Below are 25,503 nucleotides of genomic sequence, written 5' to 3'. Positions count from 1 at the left end.
GGACTCCATATGGAAGGCCAACCACATCAGAGTCACAATTACCAACAGACACAGAGAAAGATCTTCCTGTAAGATATGAAGAAAACCTGTTTAGAACTGTGCCTTTAAGACCTAGATAGTGTTCAAGGTGCTCAAGAAGACTAACATGGTCCACAGTGTTGAATGCTGCATTGGGGGGGCAGTTACAGTACTGTGGTTAACTCTAAAACCAGACTGATAAACATCAAATTATTACCTGACAGATACATGCTGCTAAATTACGTTCTCAAGAATTTTCCGAAAAAATTTAAGCTTCGATATTGGTCTGTAATTCTCAAAAACAAGTGGATCAAGATTAGTCTTTTTTTTTTAACAGTTCAATAGCATGTTTGAGGGGAAGATTCCAGAATAGGAAGGCATTAACAATCTCAACAACTGACAATACCTGACAAAAGGAATCAAAAAGATTGTAACAGTAGATTCTAACTGTAGATTTTGATCAGGTTATTAGGTATATTTTTAAATCTTTGTAATCAGTGTGTGTTGCCTCCAACTCACCCTCCCCATGAGTGCTCTCTGTGACGTTGTCTGATGGTCTGCTGGCCCCATGGGATGTGTAGGCCTTGACGTAGAAGGTGTAACTGGTGGAGGGCTCCAGATCCCTGATGATCTGCTGCAGTGTCACCTTACTGACGGCCTCCTCATACTCCTTATCCACTGGGTCTGCAGCAAGAACGGAAAGAGGAGGTGAGAATTGAGAAAAGTGAGAGAAGGAAAGGGGAAACACACAAACGGACGGGAGGAGGAGCAGGCATTAAAGTGATGGAATATAAGATCATGGAAGGACACAATAAATACAATCTGTTTCTGTCATCATTTTATGGTTATTGCCCATTTCACTGGTTTTATCAGAGCAGCTCTGTTAGGTAATAGCTAATCTAGTTTGGCCCTGGGAGCCTGAATGACAATGGCTTGTAGAATTGCAGGGGTGGAGTGAGGAGGCAGAGGAGGTAAAAAAGGAGAGTTATAAGGATGTGTTAAAGCATTTTATTGCTCTTAATCCAGACACAACCAACCATAACCACTATCTACCTCCAGCCCTCAACCCATTGGGCCATGCCATCTTGGAACAGTAATTACTGCAGATCCTATTGGTTGGGCCCTGGGGCCCTTAATTATCCATCCGATAGAAGTATGGAGGAGAACAGCAGCTGGCGCTACAAGACTCCCTCCACACACAGACAAAAACACACATACACGCTCATACACTCGCTCAAAGCTGTAAACAAACACACGTAAACAAGCATGCACATGTGCATGTATAAACACACAGGGAGCTTCATCCCAATAGTTCACACATATGGATCCCAAGGCAAAAAGTCAGAAATTAATTTTTTAGTAATCTTATTACACCATCTTTATAGTCAAGTGGGGAATTGTACTGAAACACTGAACAGACTTTTAGGGAGAGATGCTCTTCCATTTTTTTTTGCCTCTTGTTCCTATGGAGTTTGAATGTAGTTAGTGTATGGACCTTTGGGCAAAGGCATCTGCTAAATGAATGTAATGAATGTAAATGCAATGGGAAACACTAAAAATTGTGCATTTTTGTAGGACTTTCACCAAATTTGCAATGTGCAAACTGCGACTTGCAACAGGAGATCATTTCTGCATGTGTTCCTTTTGACACATTTAACTAACCAAAAGATGCAGTGAGAGAACTTGCTTTTTTCCCTGCAATTTGCAAATGACAATTTTTGTGAAACACTGGCGCCACTTGAGATCTGCGTGTATGCAGTGCGAACTGCTTTTGTGTAACGCAGCTTATTTACATGATTAAATACAGTTTATTCACATAAAGGCTCCCTCATTTGCTGTCGTTTGTATTTATGTGAATACATTTGGAGATTTCACATTTAAGCACATGAATATTTTGTTGTTTTTTTTTTTAATTATGCAGCCAAAACTTTAAGTCTGTTTTCTTCCAGCTTTCCTCATCCCACCTGATATGGCCTTTGACATGTATTTCATGAGACAATGTTTTGTTTCTTAATTGTATTCTACTGTAACTTATTGTCATGAAATCTTCTGCACACAGCTATGTGTCTCATGGTCTTCAGTGCAGGCTCACCTGAGGTCTTGCGGATGTGGAGCACATAACCGATGATGTCCTGAGTGTTCTGAGCAGGTTCCCTCCAGGACACCTGGATGGTGGTGGGCGAGAGGGCCTCGGCCTGCACGTGGGTGGGCACACCAGGCAGCCCGTCAGCCCAGAGCACTGTAAGGCGGGCACTGGCCTGTGTGGAGCCGGCGCTGTTCTCAGCGATACACTGGTAGATAGCCTCGTCGTCCTGGCTGATGCTATCTATTATCAGTGTGCTGCGAGAGGACAGAACAGGAGAAAGGAAACAGGAAACCAACATGAAACACAAGAATCATGTTGGACTGTATGTAAGAAAACGAGCGCAAAATTTCAAGTGAGTCAGGCTCGTGATGACTGAGGTATGACTGAATTTATTATGTTGCTGTAGCACCACAGATGGTGGAAATGCCATCTGACCTTGTGGAATCACTCACAGTTGATATATGTGTGTTTAAGAGTTATGGCAGTCTATGTGTGATATGTGTAATATGCCACACTCACAAGAATTTGGCAACCAATTAGAGGAAAAAAAAAAATGAACTGATTGAACTTGAACTGTTTTCAGACTCATCCAAATGTGTCATACATTTACTTTGGCGTACATTAGTTGAAATGTAAAAGTAGACTGTTAATAAACTGTTATAAAAAGATAAGTCAAAATCTGCTGAAACAGCTTATACTGACTGATGTATCTTAAATTCAGGAGAAAAATACTCTAAGTTTCATGCTTCAGGAGTTATGAGCCTTTATATGTGCTTTATAAATTATCACATGCTGACACCAGTCACCATTCATAGATGCACAGATTTTTTTTTAAAAACTAATTCTGAAATATTCTGTTGACAAACGGCACCAAAAACGTGTCTCCCTTGAAAGAAGTGCTGCTAGTAGTAGGGATGTAACAATATATAAAAATGTAGTTTTAATGTAGTTAGATCATACCTCAGATAAGAAGGTAAGAGGATGAATGTGACAGTACGTCAAGTGGTACTGTGTTTGTCTTAGTGTGTACGCACAGACAGAAGCAGTGTGTAAAAGACTCACTCATTCTCAAGTGCATACTCTCAGTCTCCCCAGATTTTGACTGGAGTATATAAATGTATTTCAGTGTTTCAAAAAAAAAGTACTTTGCCAACATCAGTGAAATCTTTCATCTGTCTGTACACACACAGGTACTCACATACTTTTGCATGCACACGTATACACAGCCTCACACATAAAGTAAATGATGTTCCTCGCATTGTCTTTGTTCCAAACCTTTTCTCGTCTCTATCGTACCTCTGCCACTCGACTCTTTGTCCTCATCTCTCTACTGTATCGGTGCTTCTTCTGCTTCCCTCTAACCTGCCCTGTCTTCCATCAGAGAAGAAATAAAGGGGGGCATTGTGTGTGTATGTATGTGCGTGCATACTGAGTAGGTGTTATTAGACAAGAATATATAATCCACTCCCCTCATTGTGTTTTTCCTAAGGCTAAAGGAAAAATAAAACATTTAACATACTATGGAAATGAGGCCCTGTGGCACAAAACATTTCTTCATGCCATTTTCATGCCAAGGCCATTTCTACTGTATTTAAGCTATAATATGTATAGGAGAAAAGTGCAAAAGCACAAATAATGAATACCATGGGAATATTGGCGGGCTTTAATTGTAGCCTTTGTCTTCCTTTCTTTCTTTTTTTTTTAACATTACATTTTTTTGTTTTTTTTGGGGGGGGGGCGGTCAATAATGAATGAATAGGTGTGTGAATAAAAGACCCTGCCCCCATTTGGCTCCACTGATTATTACCAACATGTTGTTTCACCAGATATTTTTCAAAAACCTCCAGTTTCCCCTTTGTAATGTATGTTAGTCTTTCCATTGCAACACATGATGAAAGGTCCATAAAGTGCAACTTCAGTGATTTTCAACCAGGAAGCTTTTTTCCTCCACATTAATGAGGACAACCATTTTTGAAATGGGTCCAGTGCTGAGGGAGACCGCAGCAGCTATCAGAGGCGAAAATGAGCTACAATGTACCATCACACTAAGTCCACTAAGGCTGCTTGTTTTTGCAGAAAGGCTCAGACTGTTATCGTAAGTGTCTGACAACATTATGGAAATCACTACAGAGAAAGGTCATTTTTTAAAAAGTGAGAGCAAAAGCACTTTTAGTGGACTTCCTTGTGTAGGATTACACTGCCGGCTGCACTGCTCTCATACAACTTCAAAAACTGTTGTTCCATTAGTCACTTAGACACAAAAAACATAGGAAAATAGGGTCCAGATGGAAAAAATATCTCAGTTACCCATTAGTATATCGATTTATACTTATTAATTGGCCACATTTTTTCATCCTATAGCTATTGCTCTTTTAGCTTGTAAGAAACGCAGGTCTATTAGTGCAAGGATGCTCTTCTTAGTGATAAAATCACTTGGATAAATACCCATGATGCACTACTTTGGCAAACAAGGAATTTTCAGTTTTGTTATCTAGCCTCATTCCCAACTCATCAAATACCAATGTTTTATCACCGCCCCTTGGGAACTCCTACAGATGCGCCCATTACCGTCTGAAAGAGACACACCAGGCTTTCAAGTGACTTCACAGTAAACCCATCCGTGGCTGTATGAGATACACCAAGCTTTCAATGCATTATAAAGAGGGACAAAGTCCACACATGGAGGAGGTGGGGTGGATGGACGGCTCAAATAAACACAGGACTTTCAGCCAGCAGACCATGGTTTGTGTCCTGTGTGAGAATCAGAATGTCAATAAAAGTTTTAAGATACGTAAATTTACGTGTGTCATGTGATTTATGTCATGTGACTTTTGTTTCACAGTCGCTTCAGCGATGTCTTGTCACATGTCATCACATGGGTCATGCACTCATTGTACCTTCAAGCATGATCTTCTTCTAAACCTACCCAAACTGTGACTGTTTTACAACATTAACAATATAAAGGCTTACTGGCTTCACAGAGACACTATAGGGTACCTTGTGAGTCTGTATGAGATGCTGAAGGGTGGTTACAAAATGTTGGTATTTGATTAGTTATGATGAGAACGGATTGTGTTGTCTGGCTAACCATGTCAAGAACCTTCTTCCAAAAACTTTTTTTTTTACCACATAACATATAACCAGTGAAAGAGTGTTCCTTAACACTGTTACATTTGAAGCATGTGTTTGGCAACTTTAGTAGTTTTCTCTGCTTAAAGATGTTGAAGCCCTTGGTCGTGGCATTTTATGAGATCAGAAGCATTTTTTAAATAAAGAGAAGAAAACCATCTGGCTTCTTCTCATGCTGTGCTTTAAGTTGAAACAGTAGAATCGAATGTCATAGGAGTACAAAATATCCTTCAGCCTCCCGCTAATCTGTCACTTGTAGTTTGTAAGAACCTGTCAAACAGATTTTCATCTTTCTTTGACAGACAGGTTGGATCCTCAGTGTATTGAATCAAATTTTATTAAGAAATGCCAGGATGATCCCGTGAGGAAAAGCATGCAATTTTCTGAAAGAACACATCAGCTGTGTGTGGTATACACGGCCCACCTTCTGGACCTGTGAAATGGGACATGAGAAAAGTGGCATTTCAGCTCTTGGCAGACAGCGTTGACCTCAGACCAGCCTCAGTGCGGTTTGTAAGGATGGATTTGTAAGGATGGGGAAGTGCTCTTCTGGGTCAGCGGGTAAGACGAAGAAGTGAATCATTCCATTTCCTTTTCAAAATTGATGTGCTGGGATACAATTACTGTACATCTCTAATCTGGGTCAGCATAGACTGCCAGGTGGAAGAGTTATTATTCTTTCCAGTCTGTCAGGTGGATTCAATCTGGATAATTATCAGGTCAAAGAGGCCCTCTGTATTTCACCCTCCCTGAGCCAATCTCACCTCTGACCCCTGAGGTGGCAGCAGTCGCCAGCCCTCAGTTCGCTTCTCAACCATCACGTTTCTGACAGCCTTTCATATCAGCAATGGATGGAGTGTTTGCAGACAGGCAGCCTGACCAGACGCCACAGACACAGCAAAGAGGCCCCCAGGGACACACTACCCGATGCCATCGGGGCCCCCTGAGCATGTGAAGGGAATGTGGGGAAATTTCACAAGACCTTGCTTGTTTCTGAAGGTACAGTAGCGTCTGACCGCATGTCTGCTCACTCACATACACATGCATGGACATGCACACACACACGCACGCTGACTGATCCTGCTGACGTGTAGCTCATGAAATTCCACACCTGCTGTCAAAACTTCCTTTCCAACTTCCAGGATGAAAGCTTTAGTGGTTTTGACATTTTAGAGGATCAGAATATACAAAGAAGACAGAGAAGTTATTTAGGGGTATAGATTGGGGTATAATTTAAAAAAAAATCAGAATTACTTCATTTGTCAAATGTGCACAGGAACTTGACTTGGTGATGCAGTGCAGTAGAACAAGAAAGAGACAAGTTTAAAGAGACTAATTTAAAAGGTTAAAAAGTTAAAGTTGAATAGATTAATTATGTACAAATTAGAATACTATGCAAACTGAAAATAAAAGGTATCAGTAAGGTTGGAATAGTTAAGTGCAGTATGAGTCACACTTGAGAAGTATAGAACAAGTTAAGAAATGTAAACATGCTGCACTGTGCTACACAAAAGCTGTGTTTCTACCAAAAGTACCTGGAAGTTTTTGTCAAAGGAACTACTTTTCAAGGCACTAAAAGGTTCATTCAGCTAATTGTTGGCTACATTTTGCTGGAATCTAAAGACTGCAAATCTTAGGCAATAGAAGTCTGCTGACAAATGAAAAAGTGACATCTTGATTTAATTTTTGGGTGCAACTATACAAGTACGATGATGCCATATAAATCAATAGACAGGCATTATTTGTGCGACACTTCAACAACAGGAAGCATGAAGGAGAAGTTGTGCTGCTGTTGTGATTCAGTGCTTTGCAAATGGGGTCTGTGAGTCAACGCTGGAAAAGAGACAAGCTTTCGTAGCAAAGGGGATTGAAAATGCTGTATCCTGTAATGCTAGACTTAAAGTAAGAAAACAGATTTAAAATGGTGTTCTCACCTCCAAAGTTCTTGTACTTTTGTAGTACTACCTCCCGAGCAAGGACTTTTTGGGGGTTAAAATAATGTCCCTGAAACTTAATTTAGACGCTGGTTCCTGTGGTGGAAATGCACTAATAGGCCTTTTTCCACCAACATGGAACCAAATACGTTCCAGTTTGCACACCTAACTGTTAACAGTTCAGACAATTTCCATTAAAAATAAATTGGTCCAGAACTTGAAAAGTTGGATAACCTTCATATTTCTAGAGTTTTAAGTTTTAAATATTACAACATTTCTCATTTAAGTGCAACACTCAAGAGCCCTTTCCTGTTCTCCTTTTTTAAAAGATGTTTTTCAAATAGTCTTAGTTTTAGAACAGATTGATCTAGATTAATATGCAACAGCAGAGCAGGACCACCACAGATCCATACAATGTGTGAGGAATAAAGAAGACAGAAGAAGAGATCTGGAAGGTGTAAGGCCTGAATTTGGGCTGTTTGCTTGTCTTACATGGTCTCAAAAGCCAGGCTGTCCTGTCTTGACAGGTTGACACCATCATTTACTCATCAGTTCGAGGTCGTTTCACAGATTGATGGATAAGGCCGTGGGCCAGGGGAGTGGCTGACATGGGGGTCTTGGGCCTGTTGTTCGGGCTGCTGAGGCTGTGTTTACTCTTCGTTGTCTCTGAGCAGCACCCCATCAACAGCCAGCGTGGCCATTCTGGATCCAGCAAGAGGGAAAAGGGGGAAAAAATACAGGGACAAAGAGAGAACAGGAGGAAGAGGTGGGGAAGGGGGAGGGGAGGAGCGGTGAGCTGTCTGTGGCCTGAGAGGAGGGAAGGGCCCAGGGATATGACTGATTACAGGCGGGGTCAGAGTTCAAGGCCAATGCCCAGGCCCCAGCGCTCTGTAATGGGGGCAGGAAGGGGGATGTGGGGCACCGAGAGGGGCCACAAACAAGAAAGGCAGGTCTTGGTGAAAGAAAGCGGAAAAAAGGAAAAGAGAAGAAAGGGAAAAAATACACTTTGAAAGGATTCTGCAACGAAATGTCCAGATTTGTACGGTAGCCTGTTCCTTCAGATGTCGGCCATTAATTATAAAACACACCACAACGTTCACACACACTTGAAACATGGTCTTTTTTTTACTATTTAACTTAAACTGTTCACATACAAATGTGAAAAGAGCCTAAATCTTCTAACATTATTCAAAGAAAGAGTAAATTGTTAAAAAAAAACAAAAAAAAAACAAAAAACTTTTGGGATCTTTTTCTCAAATTGTCGTTCATCATAAGTTAGCATTTAATTTTCATGACCATTAGTGTCACTTTTAAAAAAAACTTAGAGGCAGAAAGATATACGTTAGTAATACTATGGTCAGTATTAAAAGCCAATATTGGCCTAGCTTAAATTAGTACAGGACATTATTGACAGAATATGGCAGGAATGGAATATTATATTCATAAATATGTTTCAATTAGTGTATAATTACCTGAAAATAAGAACCCTTTGCGTTTTCCTTAAACTAGAATGAGCCATTTGTATCTACAGAAGGAGCGGGTCCTCTCCCACAGGCAGGCAGCCAAGTTGCACTGCCATGTTTCTACAGAAGCCCAGAACAAACAACCAAATACACAATATTATTTATTTTTCATATTTTTTTATTGATGTGTCTTCTATTTGGTCTAATTGTCTTCTCTATTTTTTGGAGTTATATTATTATGTCTTCATTACAGTATTTTGTGCATTATATGCATACGACAATGGGATATATTGTTTCAAATTTAAAGCTGTAACAAGGAGTTTTAACTGGTTATGAAACAGCCTCAGTTTATCACTGATGCCTCCATATGACCTACATAGGCAAACAAGACCATCAGTGATAGATAATAGCTATTCTTAAAGCCTGCCATCCAGTCAGATTCTCTGTGAGATCAGATAAAACAGGACTGTATTTACATTGTCACAGGCGAGGTTAGAGTGATTAGTATCATAGGCCAGTTACAGAGTAGCAGGGGAGATTTTTCTACAGATTATTTATTTTGATGTTATTTTTTTGTGGCTATTAAGATGGAAACTCCAAAATCAACAAAATATGATTGCTCTGACTGTAAAATGTCTTTCCTCCATCATATATCTTCGTCACAAGTGTTTGAAAAGCACACATAAGGGTTACCGCAATATCGGTCAATATATCGATATAATTTTTTTTACTCCCTCCGGTCAGACCCTAAAAGCAACACAGGCTGGTTTCAACCTCGTGATTATCACACCCTCTGATGTGAGATCACAGCTTGTACGTGTTGGATGATTACACTTGTCAGCTTTAGAGACTTAATAGTGAGGCGACTCCTTATGCATAATTAGCAGCAGCTCTCATAGAGGCTTCAAATAGCCACAGCAGCATGTTTTACAGGAGCCTGGTCAGCAAAGGCCAATAATGAATGGGTTAACAATAATGTGTGTGTGTGCCTGTATGTGAGCATGTGTGCAGGTGTGTGTATCACGTCCTGTTGGGACGTGACAAGAGAGAGCAAACACACAGCTGTAAACAGAAGCAGCCAATCAGCTCTTCTCTCTGACATCATCTTATACAGGATTCCACGTAACTGTGTTCTGTGTGTGTGCAGATGAGGAGTTAAGGGGCAACACGTTTGTGAATTTTCATGTTTGATTATGCGTGTGCACAAAATGAATGATGGCTTGCACCATGGGGCTGTGTGTGCACATACGGGCTCACTTGCTTTTTGATTAATGTGTGTGCATGCGTGTGTGTGAATGAAATGTACAATCGATTCTCCTTCCTTCGCTTGTCCGATTTGCTTTTGAAGGTCAGCGTCATGAAAGATGGCTGAGGGGAGAAACCTCCTCGTGTACATTTTTACACAAACACACACAGCCACACACATTGATTAAAATCTCTCTGCGATATGCTGCTCTCATTGTAAAGCCGAGCTTCCCCTATTAGATAGAGTTTGTATTTAAAAGAACAGAATCATTGTGCTGCCTGGAGCTGCTGAATATCATTTACATGTCATTACTTCTGTTTTGGCTTGGTTTGGGAGGTAAATTGTGCCCTATGCCATATAATTTTCCTCCCTCTCAGGACCTTAACTACACTAGAAAACACAACACATGGCTTTTTGGGGCCTCAGGTAAAATTCACCTCACTATGAATTTCCCAACTCAGTCTTCTATAAAATTTCATGTACAACTAAAATTTATGAGGTGGCTACAGCTTGGAGGGAGGACATGTTAGCCTCTAATCATTGGGGTTGGTGGTTCTACTTGTGGCTCCTATGATGTATGCGCATGACAAAAGTATGCCATGTCAACATAATCTAATGTAACTAACTAGCAGTAAGAAATTAGCATATTATAGGAAATGCATTTCCACCAGATAATATTTATTAACAGAACGAGGACACGTTCAAACTGACCAAATCAGCAGCATATTCATACTGTCTGAGTCAACAAAATACAAATTTAATTTGCTTTCCTCACAGGTCATGCTTAGGCAACTCAAACCACTTGGTTCTACTTAAGCCAGGCTTTAAAGGCAGAGTTTTAAAATCCTAACTAATTTGAGAATGGGTTGCATCACAAACATGCGGAGAATGTTCACCAGTGTTCTTCTTTCCAATCTCAAATATGAACCCATGGCAAGATGTTAAAATAATGGTGCATGACAGACTACAGGATATTATTAAGATTATTGTACCAATGGGAGCATGATCTCATGTGATCTTATGGGGAATCAGATGTAAACAAAATGGAGACTGCAACAGCTTGGTTTAGTAATGACTTGTGGTGAGAAAAAACAAAAGCAAGGGGCTTAACAAGTCTTGATGAGAAAATGATTGGGGAGATGTCTCTTCTTCTGCCTATTCTTCTGTGAGAACTGGAGGTTAGATTTTAACTGTCTGATTTAATATCTGTCAACAGTAGTGTGCTATCTATTTGTTAGCCTCGGGGGCTAGAAAGTCTACCGTTGTTTGCCAAGTGCTCAGCTACTTCCATCTCCTTGAAGACTTGTCTCTGTCATTGGTTTTTGTGGTTACACTGTTAAAACAGTGAGGTAACTGTGCAGATTAACTATTTTCTCTCAGTTTTAGTGAATATTGATCACATCACTATGCTTGAAGTTGATGCTGACTTTTTCAATATTGAACCACAACCCCAATTCTTTCCTTACCTTAACCAATTGTATTATGTAACAGTCTAAACTGAACAACATGGAGGAAACAGGACAGGAATCCTGGTCTCTGGTGTGCAAGTCCATTGTTATGTACGCCCAACTGAGTGAAGAACATCACACTTCTTTGATCAGAAAAAAATGTTACAAGTTCAGTTGAAACAGTTTGTCAATTAATAATTTAGCAAATTCATAAATGCTAAAGTGGAAACAGATAACTTTTCAGCGTCCCTGTTGATATGTGTTCCCCTTCCATGACCTACCTCTCAACCGAAGGGCACGCTATGGGAAATACTGTCTGACAATTGAACACACTTCAACACAAAACCATTTCCTCAGAGTCAGAGCATGTTGACTAAAGAGTTAAACTGAAATTCTCACAATTTTATATTGAATTTGGGAACATGCATAAGGTATCGTGATGACGTGCCTCTCACATCAGGAATAACATTACAAAAGACAATAGGAGGAAATAAGCATGAATTTGCTCATTAATTTAGTCTATAATGGAGACATAATTTTCCTGGGAAAAATCGTGCCTAGTGGCAGACTGATGAAAGCAAAGCTTATAGGGAAGCAATCTAAATGCAGACAATGTCATTTTCCTATAGCCATTGTACTGTACAGCCAACATTTATTTCATGATAAATTAAAGCAAAAATGATGTCTATTTCCACTTTAACTGCCACTGGTGCTGGCTTTGCAAATGTGAATATTTGCTGGTTTTTAATATACTTTGATAACTATATTTTGGTTTTGGACTGTTGGTTTTTAAGTGTTGTTCAAACAAAACATGTCAGCTTAGACCTTGGAAAATGGTTGTGTACATTTTATACTATTTTCTGACGTTTAGACCAAACGATTAACTGATTATTAAAAAAAATCATTTTGTAGTACACAGGCTTATCACTCTGGGTAGGAATGCTTCAGATAATCTGTAATATGAGACATAATGAATTAGATTGTAATGTATTCTCTCTACTCACCTCACAGTTCAGCTACACTGTTCGAACTCTAAGGATGCACATGAAGCTGCTGCTCTGCTCTCTAAATGGCTGACTGCATTTCCTGGTCAACTAGCTGAGTTTATGAGCTAATTAGCTAATGGTAGATCTCAAGCTGAGGCCTGCCTCCTTAACCAATCACAGAGCAGGCTTTGTGATGCATGAGATCCATATTACAGCAGGTCTAAAGCATGCACTAATGGTGGCAAGTGGAAATGCTGTGATGCTCCGACTACTTGCTCTATCTTTCCCTCTCTCCTCATTTGTTCATCCTGCCGACTCATCATTTCTCTTGACCACCCGTTCATTTTTCTTCTTTTTTTCTGTCTGGCCTCTCATTTATTTCTTCCCTCTCTTCTTTCCTCCTTCGTTAGTCCCTCGCTCCATCTCTCTGACTAATATAGACCGGTGGAGGCAAGTGGGAGTGGAGCCGTGTATGTGAGCGATGGAGGTGTCCGCTCCCGTCACTCACTGCTACAGAGTGTAAGTATTGATTTTTTGGGTGCATATTTAATATATTCACTTCATATTTCTCTCTCTGAATAATAACAACATGCATGGATGATTGGCTGCCAGGGTCAGGAGGAAAAATTGAACTTTCCGTGTGCAGTAATGCATGACAGAATTTACTCAAAAACACATTTGCTGGATGGATGGAGTGAAGCAGTTTACAATCACACACACCCAGCAGTATTAGCAACAGGCTGGACACTTATGTCTCCCTGGCATGTTTTGTTAAACTCATATGCAGCTTCTCTGATTTGCTTGTTTTCATCAGGTGTCAATAAACCTAAGTCAAAAACATTCCAACGGAATTTACGCTCTTAAAGGGATAGTTGGGATTATTTTAAGTGGAGCTGTATGTGACACTTATCCATAATCAGTGTATTAACTACAGTAGATGGCAGTCAGCATGCTTCCAGTTTGGAGGAGCAGCAGGAGTACTGGTGTAGGAAGCTAAGTAACATACTGCCATGGACAGGGTATAGCAGCATTTTAGCTGCTTAAAAAAGGGCCATCTGGATATGTGCTGTCAGATGGTCTTTTCCAGTGGGAAACTGCCATTATATAAGCCAAATATTGCTCTCCAAATCAGTAATTTTACTTTGTATAACACAGGAGTTGCTGGTCTACTGCTGCCTCAGTTGGTTAGTTAGTTTGTATTACTGAGTGACTTTGGTGTTGTAAAAGGTTAGTTTGAATTCACCAAAGTCACACAATAACGCAAACTAACAGATCGAGGGAGGAGTACACAAGCAACTCCCTTGTTCTTCAAGGTAAAATTACTGATTTAGTCAAAGCAGTCTGGTTGAGCAAAAGGGAGTGATATTTGGCTTATATTACAGCTGCCTGATGGCAATGTAAAACAATGAAAATATTCTAAATATAGCTTCCACTTCAGCTTGTTTGGCCTTCTTTTAAGTGGCTAAAATACATTTCATTGCTCACCCTGTCTACAGCAGGTCATTGCTTAGCTTCCACGCTGGCACCTCTCTGTTTCTCCAAACCAGGGTCGTGCTGATCACATTATACTGGGGGTAATACACAGATCATGGATAAGTGTCACATACAATCACACTTATTCAACCATCCCTTTAAATGACATTGAAACCCAGAGCATAAAAGCAGGTCCAATGCTCAATTAATCCTTTAATATTATTTCCAAGATAGTACTCGAAAGCCACACACAGATACTGCAGCGCTGTGCTAATGGTAACTAACAGAGATGGTTGTGAGGTCCTCCTCCTCATGACATTCCTGGGGACTGCCATGGGAAAGCATCCAACATCTAGTCAATACGCTGCTCGCATACAAAGACACAAATAAATTGAGGCTCATGTCTTGGCAGGCATGAAGTCCAGCAGCTGCCGTGTTAGAAGCAACAGAAACGCAGAGAAATTGCACATTTGATGAAGCCAATGATCAGATCAAGGCAGCAGTGATTAATACTGACATCCATATTACTTCTGTGAGCCGGGTCCAACTTTCGAGGGATACAGTGAGTGTGGTGATAGTTGGGAGCAAAATCTGGGCTGATAATGTTAACACTCTTTAAAGAAACGGACCTTGATCCAAATTCTCCACAGATTTCTCCAGTAGGAAAGTGGTCTGTTAGAAGGTCTTTTTGATGAATTTAAGAGCTAAAAATACAAGTGTCTTGCTGGAGGGTAAACACCAGCCACCAAAATTATTCACAACCTGGCAAGTCAAAAATTAACTCTTATCAATGGCCTATGAATTATAAATACTTGTAAATGATTTATTAACCATTCATGAAGTCATTGATTAGGACTTAGAAAGCTTTAATAGGACTTAGAAAGCTTTAATAAAGGTTGACTTTTTAGAAAGCAATACCAAGATAGTAGCAGGTCTACATGTAAGACATAAGCCATACCTGCCAACCTTGAGACCTCAAAAAAGGGACGATTTTGAAATGAAAGCAGAGTGTCCTCTGAGGGTCCTTGCCCAAAAAGAGTTTCACACCCTTTCATATAACAAAAAGTACACAAATAGTACACTTTTTTTTGGCAAACAGATGCCTGCATACGACCTATAACTGACACTAACTCAAAAGCACAATGGGACCACAGCATTTAGCCTCACGTAGTCAAATTTCAAATTTGGTTACAATAACACAGAAAATAAATAGTTTAGAAATTTTTTAGAAAAAATGCTCTCTAAAACTTCCCATGTAACGGTAATTCTTCTTTCAAGACTGTCTGAAATCTGCTTGAGTATGCAATATCAGTCAAAATAATCGCAATTAGCTATCTTAAAAAAAAAAAAAAAGTTCAGCTCTACACTGAATCTGTAAATGTATAAAAACAAGGTGAAGGCTTTTTGTTTTTTACCTGTTGTTGTTCCTGAGTTTGACATATCCCCCGGGCTCCAGAATCTGCCCGTTCTTTAGCCAGGTGAGCTGGGGCTCAGGCTCGCCCTGTGCTTGGCAGGTGAAGATGGCAGTGGTGCCAACTGGCCGAGCGATGGACTGCGGAGCTTGAATAAACTCTGCTGGAGCTGAAACAGGAAAGAAACAAAGAGTCAGGTACAATGACCTGGTTCCCACAACAAAAAAAAGATAAAAGTACTATAGAAACAAACTAGAAGATTTGAGTGGGATCCAGAAGTGCAAAGTCTTAAAGAGACAGTTCACCCCAATATCAAAACTACGTTTTTCTTCTTGATGGCTTATAGTGCTGTTTATCCATTTTTACTGTTTTGGGGTGAGCTGCAGATAGAGATACTGGCCATAGAGATGTCTGCCTTCTCTCCAATTTAATGGGACTAGGTGGGACTCAGCTTGTTGGGCTGAAAAATAAATAAATAAATAAAAAAATAAAATTGAAAGATTCGACAATTTTGTCTCTTTCCAGAAATCATGATGTGGTTACTTAATAATAATAATAACAACAATAATAATAATGTTCACCCATGCTGACAAAGAATTCCCTGTCCCTGTTTTTCAAATGTATTTTTTTGGTGCTTTCAGCCTCACAAGCTGAGCCATTTAGTCCTATTATATTGGAGAGAAGGACGACATCTCTAAGGCCAATATCTCCAAAACTCGGCAACTCACACCAGAGCAATCTAGATGGATAAATAGCACTACCAACCACAGGAGAAATATGTATTTTTGATTTTGGGTTGGACTTAAAATGATATAAGAGGTGTCAGAAAGCAAGAGAAGGAAGGAAACAGAGCAAAACTGATAAAAAAAAAAAAGACCGATGCAAAACAACAGAGAGTGAGAATGAAAGAGGAAAAATGTGAGAGCCTGCAGCGTTTCCACTTCCCTTTTATTTATTAATAAGACGCTGTGCACTGTACAAACCTATAATTCAGGGTCAATTAGCAGGATTATAAGAGACACGCAATCAATACAGATACAGGAAAATAAAAGAGGAGAGCAGTGAAATGGAAGGAAGAGAGTAAGACAATGCGAGTCCTACTTAACAACAGCACTACTTGGGACTAATGTGCTTTAAAACAGCTTTTACATGAAAATAAAGTGATGCAGTTTCCAGTTTCATCATGCCTTGTCTCATCCCATGCTACAGGCCTCCAGCTATGGTCAATTAGTGGTAATAACTTATTCATATGAAACGGTTCTCTTAGAGGAGCAGGTACTTTACTTTAAATCATAGAGTAATTACAATTTCATGCGCTGGAGTTTTAATTCGTGGGTTGGTGTTTTTATTTCAGCTGACAGACAGAGAGGTATTGTATCATCTCCTCTGTACTCATTATTGCCCCAGTGGTTTTCAGTGATTTGATAACCTGAATTATTTATACTCATATTAACTCAGAAAAAATGTTATGGTAATTATAACATCTCAGAGTCATCACTAGGGGGTAGAAAGCTGGAACACCAAGCATATCATATGGCCTGTCCGAATCAGTTAACTCATCATGACCTAGTGGGACTGAACAGTTGGAGTCAAATTGCACAATGAGCTTTAACACAGATGCTGAATGGGAAAAAGAAACACATTTAATTTTCCTGCTGAGTGTGTTTAAACTCAGAGAGAAACCTGGATGAGGGCTGCTACCTTGTTATTGACGAGCCGTTCTCAGTGAGTTTATCCAGTGCAACATATTCTGATCAAACTGTCAAACTAGGCAGTGTTTATCAAATACGGATATGCCTATTCCTCTAATAAAATGTTTTCATAAACATATTTCAGTGTAACTAACTTTCCCTCAGATGTAGTGACACAAAATGGATCTGTTTTTGAAACGAAAGTGATATGTGAGACAACCCTGCGCCAGTAAAAAGCTCCAAAGTGTGTGTGTCTCCTTTTTTGTCAGTTATGTTTTTTTCTCATTTATTTGGGAAAGTGGTACTTGGAATTTTTTTTTAACAACCGGAAGTGGGCCTTAAGTTGCTCCTAAGTTATTGTAAACAATCACTGTGATTGGCACTATACTTTCTGAGATGTCTACTCTGTTGGGAAGCCTGAAGCAGTCCTACTGAAGACAAAACAAAACAGGTCAACTAATTTCATTTTTTGTAAAAGGCCCAACAATTTCCTTTAACAGCTGGGAACTGCAGTTTTTAGCAAAAGTTACTCAAACAGGATCAAATAGTGCAAGTGGACTGTGGATTACTATGGTTTTGGTGCACTAGTGAGTGTATACAGCTGCAGTGTAAGTGGGACTGCAGTGTCCATGGTAATGAAGGAACATGTCACAAACAACAGTAGTTTGTTTTCCTTATACTTTGCTTTTCATTTATTTTCCTTCTGTTTCAGCTGTTTTCCCTCTGTTCTGTCCTTTCTCTTGTTCCCACACTAATAGACAAAATGTTGCCTGACACTTCTTCAGTGTAAGCATTTCCATTCTCCCATTGGAAAAGCTAAGATACCCTTAGGCACTTGAATGGAGGCTGCTGACAGCGTGTGATGGTCCTTTCATTTATCTCTCCCACTTTACTGGCTTCATTCTCTCTTTCTCCCCCGCTCGCCGCGTTCTTTGAGGGCTGTCTTAAAGGTGAAGGTCAGATGGAGCTCGGGAAGATATTGATTTGCACCTGTATAGGTGTGGGTTAGATCATCAGCACCATCCATCCATCTTGCTCTTGTTTTTCTCTTTTGGCTCGCAAACACTTTGACTCCTCCTTCAGTCTTTGTTTCTCTTGTCTCTCTTTTTGTACCCCAAAGGCGCCAAAATGAACCTAATTGATTTACTGTATCAGAGTGTGTGTTTGATGTGTGATGGCCTCATAAGAACTCTTGTCTGCATTAATTTGATTAGAATCCCTCACTGCTGAACTGCTTTTCTAAATTGATAGTCATTGACACTCTTTCATAATTATGGAGGTGTCAAATGGCTTATTTACACTACACTCAATTTGAATTCTTCAAGGACTCAAACTCAAACTTTGCTGTTTTTAATAATGAAATAAACCAAAACTAGATTTGTTTGGAGTTAACAGTACACCTTTGATCCTATAAATTGATCATAAGAACCAAAGACATTGACATGTAATTAACATCTGTGGCTTTTTTTCTTTGTCCCTGCCGGGGTACAGACCTGTCTCAGACGTGACAGACAGATAAAATGAAATATTGATCACGATCAATATTGCTATGAGCTGAAGCAAAGTGTGGTCCATCTGATCAATATGGGATCGAGGCAGACGTTGGGTGTTTCCTGCTTGGTGACAGTTAATGCATGAGGCCGCCCACACCTGGCCTCATCTCATTGGTCAGAACCATCCATCTCTCTAAACCACCGTCAAACACTTTCAGGGTAAATGTTAAACTACTCTGATGAAGAAGTGAAAAAGAGTAGGGCGGCGTGATATAGCTGAAAAATGTATCCTAATAAAATATCCTAAATATTTATTGACATATAATTTACCAATTTTGCATGTTGCAGTAATTGACAGTGTTTTACCAATTGTCATGTTCCAATATTAAAATATCCTACACTTTTACATGCAAAATAAAGATTTACTCCACTTACTTTAAGCCATATAGGTCATATCTGAGCTGCTCCCCATCACCAATCTATTAATAAGGACCTGAATTCAAGTAATCCAAATCACCCTTTTAACTGGCAGGTAGAAAGTCAGTCCCAAATGCTATGGTAGACTTTGGCTGGCAGTAAAAACAAACAAAAAAAAACAGATCTGTACCACTCACTAGTTCAGAATTAAGAATTTACATTTTAGTTGTATAAAGCATATGAGTGATTCAGGTGTAAAACACTCGGTCATCATAGAAGAAGGTCTGGTTCATCTGCAGGCAGAGGTGCCTCTAGCTGGGTTTTGCATTTCAACAAACTGAAAACTGAAAACTGAAAAGTGTTCACTGACATGAAGTGGGTGGGAGTTTTCCACTACAACAGAATGGTCCCTTCATCCAGAACTCACCTTGTACAACAAGACGTCCCTGAGCGGTCCTACGAACACGGGTCCCCGGTTTGTTAGCAGCACACACATAGACCCCCGAGTGCTGGACGCCAACATCTGAGATCATCAGGTTCCCTGTGCCGAGTACCTGGATTCCCTCCACACCAATGGGACGGCCGTCTGTTCGGAGAAAAGAATAGCAGGATGGGAAAGAATTTAGCAAAAAAGGACCAGGTATGTGTGCATGTTAGGTGGGGGTGAATGGGCGCTGTGTGGACCAGAGTAAAGATTGGAGTGGGCTTAAATCACGAGCAAGCAAGACTAATGAAAGGCATTGTACATTTACAGCCACAAGTTGACTATGGGAGTGCTATTTCTGGCCCTCCCAGAGGTCAAGGATGCAGCTATTACAGCAAAGTGTGTGATTCTCAGAACTGTAATGTCTTGTGATGTAGGCAGTACAACAGATACAAGGGCAAGAAACAGACAAAGGTCGATGAGTTTGTGTTTGCTCTGTAACAACTGTACATACTGAACTCAACTGTCTTCATTGGGAGCTTGTGATGCCATCTTAAGGAGTATATTTATCTTTATGAAGGTCTTTTTTAAATGTTTTACCGGGAATTATTCTATGCGCAGCTTGTCTAATGGATGTTCAACTAATTAAAACTCTTACACTTTTTTTCAAGCTTTTTTTTTCCTGACAAAGTCTTTCAGTACATTTGCTTTTTAACTGTTACACATGAGATGTTCCAGCTGCCACTGGGGGACCAGCAACTCTAACCGCAACTTCTAATCTCCTATCTCCTTACACAATCCATACCTGCCTCTGTACTTACATGATAAGCTCACACTTTCCTGTGCTCCTATCTGCAGTCTTGAGCCCAACAATGACTCCAGTCTGCCTCTGATATTAGCTGTGGGGCCAAGGGGGCATTTTAATCCCGTCTTTGACTTCCATCTGCAGCCTACAAGCCTGTATGGTCCAGATTTGATGTGTTAAAAGGCCAGTCTGGGAGGCCAGGAGACAGGCACCATGCTGCACTGCAGAGGCAGGAGCTCCAGCCAGAAATACAAACCATATGGTCACTACTAGTCAGATGTATAGTGCACATAATTAAGGCAAGGCAAGTTTAAATAACAGTTTGCATCAAAAATGTCTTTCAACAACAACTTGTACCATGTCAAGTGTCAAAATGATACAAAAGGCATCAATATATAACAAAAAAATATAGACAGAAAGGGATAAACAATGAGACAGGCAATTAAATCTGACATATCATTGACAAAGAAAATATTATATGCTGTTAAAGATGGGTTTTGAGATGCTCTTTAATCACATATGTTCACTGTTAAAAAAGGCCCTTGTGAAAGGACCTAATGTGTTTCACACCTTTTATGATGGAAGTCAACAATTAAAAAAGGGACAAATCAAAAATGCAGTTTTTTTCTCTGGCCTTTAGTGCTATTTATTAGACTGGTTTGGTGTGAATTGCCAAGTTTTGAAGATATCGGCTGGAATATGATGGAACTCAATGCCAATAATTTCAAAAGTTCAAAAGCCATGTCTCTTTCTAGAAATCACCGTGAGCAGTTTCATGTAGGGACTATTTTCTTTCTACAAAGATGGCAGAAGGTACAGCAAAAGTAGTTCTTACATGAAACTGCTCACAGAAGGGTCTGTGACTTGAGTGGCTGGGTCATCATTTCCAGAAGACAATGAGTGCTTTTCAGTTTTCAAATGTATTTTTGGTGCTTTGAGCACCACATGCCTAGTGCTTTGACTGCTTTGCTTCCGCTATATTTGGGAAAAGGCAGGCATTTCTATAGCCAGTGTTGTGCATGACCACGCTAAAAGAGCAGCAGTCATTGAACATGCTCATATTTTTGGTCAATGGTAAACTGAACAGGTCAGTTTGCAACTAATGAATAAGAGGGATAACATTGCTCCCATCATCAGCCAATTAAACAAGTGTATCAACTACACTGCAAATTGGAGTCTGCTTTACAGTGAGAAACAGCCATACAGATCCACATTATATTCACTCTTCTCTGTCTCGTCCCCTCTTAATCTCCATGCAGCTCTCATGCATTACAGTGCATTCAATTTGAGCTGTAAAGTTGGCATTCTGAGGTCCCAGTTGGAAATTTTGACAGCATGTTGATGTTCAAGCGTTCTGTCTGCTGTAGTGTAAAATGTTCTCAAATTACTGTTAATAACTACAGATAAGTAAACCTGGCCAGTCAACTGTATAACAAATTCTATAAATAATACAGATGAAACTCAAAATTGTGAACTATGAACGTGAACTAGTTCTTTTTAATCTCTACATGTACTCTACTGTCTTCGAAAGGAATCCTGCAGGTTCATTTAGACATAACATAATCTTGTGGTGATGAATTATGAGGAGAACAATATTTGTAATTAATCATGACAATTATTGATGAAATAAATCACCCCTACTTGCCTGAAAAATGTTTTTGCTCTGTCTGTCTTTATGATGTGTTTTATAGACATCTTTGAATTTTTCCATTATTGCTCTCAAACTCACTGCACTGACAAGTCACAGTCCAGTGAGCTTTTGTCTCAACAAAAGCAGTCTTGTTCTTTTCTTGCCTTTTTCTAACATATTTCTTTCTCTCTCTGTTGCCCCCTTCATCCGTTTCTCTCCGTCAGGCACTAATTAACTTAGTGTCAGAGAAGAAAGAGCACAAGCTAGCGGGCTGCGGTGCTGTTCAATGAATAGCACACAAACAAACTCTGGCATTAAGGAGTGACTGATGTGAAACTATCAGATTCATTATGCAGCTTATCCCAGCCTCCATGCCGTAATCTAATACACACAAATCCCATCGTGTTAGCATTTCATTCTAGCGACATTGTGTAAGGCAATACCCTCAATCTGATTATGCCCAACTGCTTGGGAGGGGCAGCAATTTACATTTGGAACAGCAAATCAGATTGGATAATAGGTAAAAAAAAAAAAACAGATACCAGATTGAAAAATTGGTCACGACAGACTTTGAGTGATAGTCAAGAAAAAAATGCACATTGAGGGAGGGGAAACTAATCGTATCTGTCTCAGCACCTCACAGCAATTACTCAGAGGCTCTCTGGTGGGTTTCGAAGGAGGTTCGACTGAAACATGCATTTATCAACACAGAGTCGAACATAATGTTTAGCCCCAAGGCCTACTGTTGAATCCTATTGCCTCATGTATACACAATAGATGCTCTACTGTATCACATGTATTCTGTGCACACATGCAGATTACACAATGCAGGGAAGATCAAGGAGCGGCACTGCAAAGAGCATACAACACATCAGGACACAAAGCACATACGACAAACCCTCAGATTCCATATGCATGAACGCAGACTGTGGTTGTACTTCAGCTCACATGCAGAAAACGAAACATTCAAACTACTTAAATGCACCTTCTGAGGCTTTTTCTTTCTGATCAGGAATTTTTCTCACCTAGTCTGCTCCAAGACACAATGGGCCGAGGGTATCCGGTGGCAACACACTCCAAGATGGCGGTTTGGTGAACAGTGAGGGTGAGGTTTTCTGGACCGACCAGGATCATCGGCTCTTTGTAAACAGATGCCTGGGAGCCTGAAAAAAAGGGAAAGAGGGGGAAGCATGAGATGGGAATGAGCATGATGGATGGCATCCTTTAATTGGATTTCTCTAGAGTGCATTAGCTCGATGTGCTGTATCTCCTGGATCAGGCAGAGGAACAATAGGTTTGGAAAATCTTTGGAATATTCCTGGATGATAAACACAGAAGAATGCAGTGGTCGGATCCGAGCAGTGATGTAGAGAACAGAATACCAGAACACAGCACAGATTTAAGAGTATAATATGAGAGTTCTGCCACCAGTAGTTTCTCCCACAGTAAAAAAAATAACATGCAGTTTGATGACGTGAAGTAGCATGGGATCATGGGAGTTGTTTTCTTCATTGTTAAATGACCACTACAGCTAATGAAAATCTACCTTACATGACTCAGGCAGACATCATGTTCATGGATGAGGTATTAAAATGTCACATTTAGTCACGTTTAGTCACATGACTTCCTCTTCCTCACCTTTCTGTTGTATCCAATATATCCTGAGTTATAGCAACTAGCAAATAGCTAACAATGGCTAGCAAGAAACGCATGTTACCTTGAATAAATGTATTTCTCTGCGTTTGAACATTGTTGGAAACATTTTGGATAATGCAAATACACAACATAATATATACATCTTGTGAGTTTAGATATTTTAATACAGAAATGTTACAAACTATAGCTTCAAAGCTAAGTTCTTTTCTGCAATGAGGGTAAGTATCCTCCCTGCTCATATTATAGATAGATGTGAGATTCATTAAAAATAACAACCTGAAACAGTGAGGAGTGCCTCAGTGCTGTGTTTCACTCCTGCACTGTTATGGGCCACACAGCAGAACTTCCCACTGTCCTCGTCACGCACTCCTGTAATCTGTAGAACGCCTGTGGGCAGCAGAGTGTACCTATGAGAGAAAGAGAGAGAGAAGAAGATATAAGACAGAAGGAAACAAATGGGATGAGACCTGGTAAATGACCTGTAAAGTGCTGCCGCCTCTAATAAGTGTCAGGCAGTGGTTCAGTCCAACCTCTCGTCCTTCGTGTCCACCGGACGTCTGTCTTTCTCCCAGCTGATAACAGGCTCTGGCAGACCGTGGATCTGGCACTGGAATCTCGCCACACCGGACTCCTCAGCGTGCACCGACTCTGGTTGGACATGAAAGTCTGCCATGGCTGTGGAGGGAGAGAGAGGGGGATACCAGGTCAGAACGTCCCAACACAGCTACAGAGCACCAAGCCTGACTGCTTACAGTCAACTGCGTTTCTTCAAGTCGAGCAGACAGCGTGCATTACAATAACAGGATAAAACAGAGTAAAAACAGACAAATCTTATAAAAACGCACAGGACTAACCTTTCAGTGAGGAACTATAAATAAGAGGAAATCCAAATATATTTTATATTAACTGGTGCACTTTCTAAAAAAAATCCTAAGATAACATGTGCTGATGGTTACCTAATGAGAGAAGGTGACACCTAAAGTGGAGTGGCAGGAGAGACAGTTATACTTTTTCTGACTGTAGAAAACTGACTGTGGAAATCTGATACTGTCACATCAAGGAATGTCACAATTTCAGTATCAAAAATAGATCAAAACGAGATTTTGATTTAAATAATTAAAATCAAAGGCAGAATGAATGATTCTCCCCATATTTTTTATTCTCTCCAACCCCACCTATCTGTGGTGCCCAGTGTGTGTCTAAAGAAAAAAAAGACTAGAATAGAAGAATAGAATAGAAGACACAACAGAGCTTACCAGCTGTTATTTCACACTTGATACCACATATACTTCTATCTTCTATATACTTCTATCTTTTAAAAGAATTTAGAAGTTTGTAAATATAGATGACAGTTGTCAAGAAATAAAACACCCCTAGTCACATCACATGTAGGCTAGTTTAGCATGCCAACAAACTGAAAAACAAAAAGAAACAAATCTTAGAAATTTTAATATTGAACCGCCAAATCTGATTCGACTGGCAAAGATCTGAATTGGGTACAGTGTGCTGTACATGAAGTATGGAGAATTCTTCTGACAAGTTTATGTTGTCTTCTACCATCTAGTCATTATATATGCAAGAGTAAAGTAATATAGCTTTGCAACAACACTCTGTGTCACATGCATGCATTCACTGACACTTTTCATAGAGAGAACTCAAGATAAAGCACAATGATACACAGGGTGTGAACACTGACTGACTGGCTGAAGAAAGATCAATGAATAATTGTATTTACAACACAAGCATTGTCTTATAATAGAGCTCAAAGTAACACATATCACCTTTCTGCCTTTACTCATCACAGTGCCAAATAAATCAATGAGGGTGAAAAACATATAGGAAGGAACATTACTGCCAACTGTTAAGTTGTTTTCTACTTCGTTGGGGGAAAATCTTTTCTCAACAACTTCAAGACACCTTGTGATTATAAAAGATATATATAGCTAGTGTGTCTTCATGCTTGTAACTGTCTACATGCAGGATATATATGGAGACTGAAACTCTACTGACACCCATCATCACTTACAGTAAGTAATCCCTTGACAGAAATGTTACTGGAGACATTTCTTGTACAGTATGCATTTATGAGAGTTACTTGGTCACAGATGGCAACTGGAAGCAGAGTATATTTCTTCTTCTGATTAATGCTGTTTTGATCCAAATGGTGTGTATGTGTAGCCCCAAATCCCACA

The 25,503-nt window shown here is 39.9% G+C and overlaps 1 protein-coding gene across 1 annotated transcript in view; it reads right to left on the bottom strand.

Annotated features, from left to right (window-relative positions):
• igdcc3 (immunoglobulin superfamily, DCC subclass, member 3) overlaps nt 1-25,503 on the bottom strand; it is a 72,784-nt gene that overhangs the window by 8,492 nt on the left and 38,789 nt on the right. The window contains exons 3-9 of the mRNA XM_084716229.1: nt 23,842-23,986; nt 23,588-23,718; nt 22,681-22,818; nt 19,224-19,382; nt 15,199-15,364; nt 2,111-2,358; nt 538-702 (exon numbers count right to left, since the gene is read on the bottom strand). Coding sequence (XP_084572355.1) covers nt 538-702; nt 2,111-2,358; nt 15,199-15,364; nt 19,224-19,382; nt 22,681-22,818; nt 23,588-23,718; nt 23,842-23,986 — 1,152 coding nt within the window. The remainder of the gene's footprint in view (nt 1-537; nt 703-2,110; nt 2,359-15,198; nt 15,365-19,223; nt 19,383-22,680; nt 22,819-23,587; nt 23,719-23,841; nt 23,987-25,503) is intronic.

Source organism: Lutjanus erythropterus, chromosome 1, assembly GCF_056507025.1.
Source record: "Lutjanus erythropterus isolate fLutEry1 chromosome 1, fLutEry1.hap2, whole genome shotgun sequence".
NCBI lineage: Eukaryota > Metazoa > Chordata > Actinopteri > Lutjaniformes > Lutjanidae > Lutjanus > Lutjanus erythropterus.
The sequence above is the reverse complement of the archived record's forward strand: the minus strand, read 5'-3'. Positions and strand labels throughout refer to the sequence as shown.